General features: G+C 40.1%; 1 protein-coding gene across 1 annotated transcript; it reads right to left on the bottom strand.

Moving 5' to 3' along the window:
• Positions 1-2,138: 2,138 nt before the first annotated feature.
• On the bottom strand, positions 2,139-2,988 carry FERD3L (Fer3 like bHLH transcription factor). The gene has a single exon (XM_005889182.2). The coding sequence runs from the start codon at positions 2,986-2,988 to the stop codon at positions 2,497-2,499; it is 492 nt and encodes a 163-aa protein (XP_005889244.2). The 3' UTR covers positions 2,139-2,496.
• Between the last annotated feature and the right edge of the window lie 5,943 nt (positions 2,989-8,931).

Below are 8,931 nucleotides of genomic sequence, written 5' to 3'. Positions count from 1 at the left end.
AATGATGTTTAGTTGTCAGGAGAACTTTAGGTGGGAGAAGGAACAGAACTTCTGTAAACCCTTTCGATTTTGAACACATTCACCCTATATGTAAAATGTCAACACACTTTGTAAATTGAATAAATAAATAACCGGATAAATGAGGGCTTGATGGAGCCACTAGCACTACATAAGAAGTTGGGAAGCTGAGTACAGTTTGATGATGAGTTGAGATACATTTACTTTTGACATACTGAATTGAGCAATTTTAAATTTATCTTTAAAAATACAGGTATGCTAGTTCTAGTAGCCAAAAAGTTATCTAGAAAAAGAGAAAATGAGTAAAAAAGAGAAAATGAGTAATTTTATTTTAGAAAACTAATATAGGGGTCACTGTCCAAATTTCAGTTTATTTTATTAAAAGTGCTAGAGCGGAAAAAAAAAAACCAAAACACTACCTAGTTTTGTTGTTTGGTTTAGTTGGTTACATTTTTTCCTTTACGTATTTATCCTAATATTCTTATGGTAGAGGTAGAAACAATATTCAAAAAAAGAAATCATCTTTGGGAAAGTGGTCATTTCAGAACTAATTCATTTCCCATAGATAGAAGAACTAGGAAAACTTTTAATTTCCAGGACAAGCAAATCCCTATAATGCTGATGGGAGGGTATGTGAACTGGCAGATCTGCTCGGAAGGCAATCCGGCCTTTAGCTACAAAGTTGAATGTTCACTTGGTACAGAAGTTTCACTTCTAGTTACTTAGTATCAGGAAATTATCATAGGCACAGAAAATATTTATAAGAGTGCTCTTGCATCATCATTTATTTTTTAAAAGAGAAAATAGCCATCCACTTGTAAAGTACTGGAGTGAAGTTGTGATACATGGATATAATAATAAAATACAGTGATCAAAATTACATTTGAGTAATACTTAAAGTCAAGGAAAGAGTGCTCATTCTATAATGCTGAGTGGACAAATTCCAAAAGTATCCCAAATTTGTTTAACACATTGAATTTATATCTGTATAAAAAAGACTAAAAGAAATAGATTAAAACGCTATGTGGTAACATGAAGTGATTTAAATTTATTCTTAAATTTTAATTTTCTAAACTTTTTAGGATGAGTATATATTACTTCTTAATAAAATGAAACACGTTTCTAAAAGGCTAATAGGGAGACCTGTGTGTGTCTGTGCACATCCGCCCAAGGATTTGCGAGGTGAGAGCAAAATATAGTGTTGGAACAATACGATTTATTCACTTTACAGTAGATGGGGATTACTCATTCTGATTCCTCTCCTCACTTACCTACTGCTATCTTAAGAACCCCGTTTCAGTTGTTGGCAGAAGTTCTTCCTTAGCACAAAAGAACTGTGGAACGGCAGACCTTCCAAACTGGAGGGAGCCCCTCAGCACGATCTTGCTTCAAACTCATCTCCATCGCACACTTTTTGGCAAAGTGGAAGAATGAATTTCCTCCTCTGAGGTTTTCTCTCCCTTATCCCTAGATGCAACTAGAATGAAAACTATCTTTCCCTACGTACAGCTAAAAATTTGAAAGTGCGCGCTCTGGTGGGGCTGCCCCTGGGAAGACCCGGCCCTTTTCCCCCGTAGGCGACCAGGGGAAACAACTGTAGGTGGTAAAGGCTCCGGGGGCCCGAGACGCCTTGTAAGCCCAGCTGCACCCCCAGCGCGTAAGCTGGAGCTGTCCCCAGTTCCCTCCCGGTTCAAGCATCCTACTCCGGGAGGGGCCACACCAGGGTTGCTGTTTAGAGCCTAAGCGGAGGGGAAGGTAAGGGGAGGGAGAGGAGGCGAGGGGAGGGAGAGGAGGCGAGGGGAGGGGAATAATGTCTCCTGGTTTCTCATTTCCTTCATTCTGCCTCTCGACAAGACTAAGAGGACCGCACGAGAGAGCCGGAGCGCCCTGGGCCTCTCAGAAGACCCAGTAACCCTCACTCCTCACCGGACTAGGACCACCCTCTCCGCCCCTCTCCCCTTCCCGCGCCCCACGAGCACGGGCCGGAGCGGAGCGCCTGCCTGGGATGGCTCAGCGCCGATTCTAGAGCAAAAAAAAAAAAAAAAAAAAGGAATATCTCCTTATAGTTATATTAAAGAAGAAACAAAGAAATAAAAGTTAAAAGCTAGGACTGCACAGACGCTCCCGAAGTCTCCCGACTGCGGGGAGGGTTAGCTTCCCACCCGCCCGACAGACGCTGCTTGGGGACGTGGGCCTCGACTGCCCCAACTCGGTTTTAGCTCGTCCTCACTCGCCTCGCCGGCTCCTGCCCCATACTCCATCGACAGCGACCGCATATATATTAAATCTACGGCTTCCATGCCTCTCGAGGACTGTGGACATGTTATAATCCAGAACCAAGCTCCTGCGAAGGCCAGCCGTTCTGTCTGGGAGGGCCCCTCCTGGCCTTTCCGTCGCACCCACTGCTGGGTCTTCAAACACCCCAAACCCGTGCGCGCCCAGGCAAGGAGTGGGCAGACACTTCCACCCGACCCTGGCTCAGTCTCTTTCCTTCTCCAAGCTCTCCAAGAGCTCGGTCATGAAGGAGATGTAGACAATGGCCAGGCGTAGAGTCTCGATCCGGGAGAGCCTCTTCTCGTAAGCGAAAGTGGGCACCTTCCTCCGCAGCTGATCGAAGGCCTCGTTGAGGTTGAACATCCGCTTCCTCTCGCGGATGTTGGCTGCTTGGCGCTGGGCGTAGGTGATCACTCTTTTCCTCTTGGGGCGGCCCAGTAGGGAGGCGCCTCTCCCGTGCTCCTCTTCCTCCTCGTTTTCCCCCTCTTCTCCTTCCCCCTCCTCTTCTGGATCCTCTTCCTCAAAACGCGCCAGACTCCTGGGTCTTCCGTCTCGGAGCACAAGGTCCTGGTGGTTCCCATAGGGGACCCTAGGTGTCAAGTCGCAGAGGAGAGGGTGCCCCGGGGAGGCTAGGGATAGGTCTGCGACGAAGTCCAGGACGGTGGCGTCCACGCAGCTCTCGGGAAAGGCTGCCATCGCGTCTGCTTGGCCCTGCGTCTCATAGGTTTATTGAAGGGAGGGGCAAGCCTGGTGACGGCCTTCCTAACAGCCCTGAATCTGATGGGTCACCATCACCGAAGGGTCAGGGACATTAATATGTATAACCAAGCTGATAACAGGATTAGCTGCACCGATAGGGAAGGCTCTGACAACGTCCCTCCTTTCGAAACTGATGGAAGAAGACAAGCTTGAGAACGCCGGGAAGACTCAAAGGAATAGGCCTCCAATTCTGCGATCCTTTCCGCCCTGCCACCTGGGACAGTTCCTTCTTGGCAACAACCTCCAGCTCTTACCTGCTGTGCTTTTTGTTTGTCTCGACACTCCCGCAGCCAACTAATATTCTTCAAGCTCCTTGTCTCATGTAGTTCTTTAATTTAGCTTTGGGTTTTCAAAGCAAGGATGTTTTCCACCGCTCTGGCTTCTCCTTGGCTTCAGGGTGGGAGTTCCGAATCTTGCCACCTCTGCTGCCAATGGGTGTGAGACAAGTGCATGTGCTTTTAATGATGTCCAGAGGAGGGGCCCTGTCTGCCAGGGGTCGAGGGGAGCTGTTTGTCTGGTATCCCAGTGCAGCGGCTACTGAAAGGCAAGATCCTCCATTAGCTTAAGTAAGCATCGTAGGAGGGGCGAGGGGGCATTCCCCAGAGTCGCTCTGGGAATCCTCTTTCTCTTTCCACTGCAAGGTAAACAGCTCTCCTGCCGCTTTACGAACCCTGGCTTCTAAAATCTGTTTCGCTATAATCAATCTAACAATTGAGATACTTGACTTTCCTTTCCTAACCTTTATCCCCCACCCACGTAAAGGATTTTACTTAGAGGGCAAAAAGTGATGATGGCAATAACATGAAAAAGAGAAGCTCAGAGTGTCTCTCCCAGCGTGCTTCACTGTATAATCCCTGTGTGGGAGGAAAGCAAACCCTCCCCCCAAACAAAACAACTTCAGTCTCCTTTCAAAATTTCGATTCACCTGTTGATAAACTAATTGCTCGATCAGCTCACCCTCCGCGGAGAATTCTTTCAAACTTTAAATTGCTGATTGGTATCCCTGAACAAAGAATAATCTTTACACTTCTATCTGGTTACATTTCCTCATTACCACCCTGCAAGATTTAAGCCTAGAAACTATACTGCATTGTGAGAGGGTTTGTTTGTTTGTTTGTTTTGAGGTGAATAAAGATTATAAATTTGGTATAACTAAAATAAAATTTTACTGATTTCAAATATATCTCATGTATATATATATATATATTTTTTAACATAGAAGAGTTCAGTTTTCTTTTTTGCCAATAGCTATATTTAATTACTCAATGTAAAGATTTTTAAGAGACAGGGTGGGGCAAGACAACACCTAAGAAAATCATTTTGAAGATGTATTAAAAGAAAGCTTAAAAAGATGAGTGCAGAGACGCCTTGGTTCAAGGGAGAAATACGAAGACATCAATTCCTATTGAGGTAAGCAGTGACTGGGATGCTTATGTAAGCAGTGACTGGGATGCTTATGTTAGTACATTGGACAGCTCCCAGAAACTGCCTGCTTCTAACAGGTAAGCACAATATTTTTTCTTTTCCTAGTCTGCCGTTCTGTGAGTACTCCCAGATCCTATTAAAGCAATATAATCTTGGAGTCTTCTTTTGGCTTTCTATTATTTTTCTTATTAAAAAAAATTGTGTCTGGGTTCTCTCCTTTGCTCTTTTGTCCCTTAATTAGTTTTCTTTTCCCTTGCTGTGTTTACTTTTCACTCTCCAATTTACATTGTGATAACTCAAGTAGAAAAGAATAAAAATTAATGTCCCTGAAAGATGTAATGAGAATATCTCTGACTGAGAGTACCTATTTGGCTTTTACTAAAAATGGTGGCTTAGAGGATAAAGCATCTGCCCACAATGTGGGAGACCCAGGTTCGATCCCTGGGTAGGGAAGATCCCCTGGAGAAGGAAATGGCAACCCACTCCAGTACTCTTGCCTGGAAAATCCCGTAGATGGAGGAGCCTGATAGGCTATAGTCCATGGGGTCGCAAAGAGTCGGACACGACTGAGCAACTTCACTTCAAACTTCTCTCAAAGACTGAAAAATAAAAAAGAATTGGAATTTCAACCATGGCTAAAGAATAAGTAAACCAGAGGATTAATTTTTGTTTTGACAAGCAGTAACATGCCTTCTAACTCCTGTTTAACTTAATGTATTATTAAGCATTTGGATAAATTTCATAGTTTATTTTTAGCTACTGAATGTTTCGCATGACTTGTTCTTTCCCTTTTAAACGCATGCATGAGTGGAATGAATATCTCACCTAGTGAGAATCTAGTTCTACATGAAACATACATTGGGACATTTAATGAAGGGAAACATGATAGAAATTTAAATTTTAAACTTACTAAAATGAATGTCAGAAACTATCCTGAGACTCTAAAAGACACTTTCCTTAGACTAAAATTCTTCCAAAATCAGATAAGGTTGGAAGCATTCAGGATGGTATGGCTGTAGACAGACTAAAATTCTTTGATTTTATCCAAGGAAATGAATATTTCAACCATCACATCACAAAAAAATGTGTAGAAAAATGAAAGGAATCAATGCACAGTATTGGTTGAAATATTAAGATACTACTGAATTTATTAAAATGTCTTACTATGTATACCTATAACAATAATTTAAAACTACATTCTCAATTTTATCATAAAATCCCAATATAAACATTTCTGTTTGTCCACAATAATTTGTTTATCTTACAAGGCTCTAATCATGGTGACATAGAGAAAAATGTTAAAATCTAAGTTATCATGATTAACACTTTTTTGTTTGTAAATGAAATTAATTATAGAACAGTAATAAGTGAAACCACTTTCTCTGCTTATTTTGAAACATCCACTTTATTTTAAAAAATGGTTTTGTGGCTATCTTGTTCCACAACAAATAAACAGTAAATGTAGTAAATTTGTAGAGTAGTATATGGTTTAAAACAGATCATCTCATTGGAAAGAAACATTATTTTCATCTCTAGATTTGAAAGTTAAGAGAGAAACATTTTTAAAAACCCCAACTGAGGCTTAAAGGAAGTTCAATTCAAACTTGATTCCTTTGGGTTCTAGGCCTATAGATAGCTTATAAATTCTTCAGTGATCTACATGGAGGCTTTTGAAAAGAGTTTGATAAGCCCTCAACAAATTCTGCTCAAGATCATTTCAGGAAATGGTTATGAAATGACAGTCAGCTCTGCTTAGTTTATTACCTACTTTACCCCTATTGGCCATCATTAAACATTTTGTGTGTACAGATGGTCCCTGATTTACTATGGTTTGACTTAAATGAGTTTTTGACTACTATGATGCAAAAGCAATATACATTCAGTAGGAACTATACTTCAGATTTTGAATTTTGATCTTTTCTCTGGCTAGTGAGATGCAGTAAGACATGGCTTTTGTAATGCTGGGTAGTGGATGCAAGCTATGGCTCCCAATCATCTGTGCTATGGTGAGGGTACATAATCCACTCATTTAAAACCACTCTGTACCCATACAACCATTCTGTTTTTCACTCTCAGTACAGAATTCAATAAATTACACAAAATATTCAACACTTTATTATAAAGTGAGTTTTGTGTTGGATAATTTTGCTCAACTCTGAGCACATTTAAAGCAGGCTAGGCTAAACTATTATTTTCAATAGGTTAGGTATAGTGAACCTAACCTATAATTTGATTTTCAATATCTGGATATTATCTAGATGTAACCCCATCACAAGTTGAAGAAGAGCTGTACTCTTACATTGTATTTAGAATCAAAGCAGGAAAACAAATGACCAAGAATAACTTGAGCAATAATTGTTAAGGGTGTTGGAGTGTGGGATTAAGGGTGTTAAGGAAAGAAAAGTAGATAAAAAAGTATCCAGGGAGTAAAGCAAAGAACTTAACTCTCCCAAATTTATTAAAACTCTTCCTTTTCTTCCCTTTTTCATGCCCCTTCTCTTATTATTACAGATTCATTAAGCAATTTTAGGGAAATGATAAAATAGAACAAAGGCAGATGTTTGTCATGATTGAAGGGAGGAAAGTCTAACAAACACTCCCTTAGCTGACCTAGAGAAGGGGCCAGCATTCTCTTCTGACTTCATTCAAATTATTCATGGTTTACGGCCTTCACTGATTTTAGAGTTAGAAGAATGTATATGCATCTATTTAATTTTCTATCTTAGGTAAACTTTTTTTAAGTTTAATACATATATTTAAAAATTCACAAGCTGTATATGTGCAGCTTAATGAATTTTCATAAAGTAAGCAAACTCATGAAACCACTGCCCAAATTGAGAACTATCAATAGAATGCATCACTGAAATTAGAGATTATGTAAAAACAGGAAGTATGTGACTTGACACTATTTCAACCACTCCTACAATGTCCTAACTATATGCAGTCACAGAACACTCTCCAAAGTATTATTCTTGACTTCTAAGATTAATGTTGCCAATTTTTGAGCAGTATATAAAAATAAACTATACGTATTCTTTTGTGTCTTTCACTCAACATTTTAAAATGAGATTCATGTACATTATTCTTGTTGCTGAATAGTAATCCATTGTGTGCATATATCTTCTACTGTCTATAAACATTTTGGTAATTTCTAGTTTTTACCTGTTACAAACAGCCATGCTATGGATATTTTTGCACATAACTTTGATGAGAATATTTATGTCTTCCTGTTTGGTATCCCTGATAGCTCAGTTGGTAAAGAATCCGCCTGCAATGCAGGAGGCCCTAGTTTGATTCCTGGGTTGGAAAGATTCACTGGAGAAGGGATAGGCTACCCACTCCAGTGGGAAGTCCACTTCTTGGGCTTCCCTTGTGGCTCAGCTGGTAAAGAATCTGCCTGCAATGTGGGAGACCTGGATTCAATCCTTGGGTTGGGAGGATCTCCTGGAGAAGGGAAAGGCTACCCACTTCAATATTCTGGCCTGGAGAATTCCATGGACAGTATAGTCCATGGGGTCACAAAGAGTTGGACACGACTGAGCAACTTTCACTTCTTCAGACACCAAAGTAGAATAGGTTGTGTGTGTATGTTCAGCTTTAGTAGTTAATGATAAATTGTTTCCCAAAATGGTTGTAACAATTTATACTGTCATCAGTGATGTATTAGAATTTCAATTCCATCACATCCTTGTCAACAGTTGGCATTTTCAAGCTACTGAAGATATGCCCACATGTCATATTGTGGGTTTGATTTGCATTTCCCTGATTACAAATGAAATTGAAAACTATACTGCTCCTTAGTAAAGTGCCCACTTTAACTGGTTTTGCTAATTTTTATAATTTATGTATAATTATATATGTAAATTATATATACATATATAATTTATATAATTTATTGTATATCTATTGGAGAAGGAAATGGCAACCCACTCCAGTATTCTTGCCTGGGACAAGAGGACCCCAGTGGGCTGCCGTCTATGGGGTCGCACAGAGTTGGACATGAGTGACATGACTTAGCAGCAGCAGCACTGTATATCTATTCAGCTACGAGTCCTATGTCATATATATGTATTACATGTATCTCTCCCTACTCTGTGGCTTTCTTTTTCACTTGCTTAATGATTGTCTTTTGATGAAAATAAGTGTCACTTTATTTTTGTTAAGACAAATATTTTTAGAGCATTTAAGGATTATAGCAAAATTGAAGAAAAGGCACAAAGATTTCCCATATACATCCTGCTCCTACACATGAATAGCCTTCTTCATTATCAATATCTCCCACCAGGGTGGTACTTTTGTTACAACTGATGAACCTATACTGACATATTATTACCAAAGTCCACAGTTCTATCTTGGGATTCACTCTTGGTGTACATTTTATGGGTTTGGATAAATGTGTAATGATCTATATCCATCATTATAATACAGAGTATTTTCACTGCTCTAGAGCTTCTC

This window comes from Bos mutus, chromosome 4 (genome assembly GCF_027580195.1).
Source record: "Bos mutus isolate GX-2022 chromosome 4, NWIPB_WYAK_1.1, whole genome shotgun sequence".
Taxonomy (NCBI): Eukaryota; Metazoa; Chordata; class Mammalia; order Artiodactyla; family Bovidae; genus Bos; species Bos mutus.
Note: the sequence above shows the minus strand (reverse complement) of the source record. Positions and strands in the feature narration are given on the sequence as shown.

Bases quoted from the DNA above. Each gene is read 5' to 3' on its own strand.
- FERD3L (XM_005889182.2), bottom strand. From the start codon at position 2,988: ATGGCAGCCTTTCCCGAGAGCTGCGTGGACGCCACCGTCCTGGACTTC.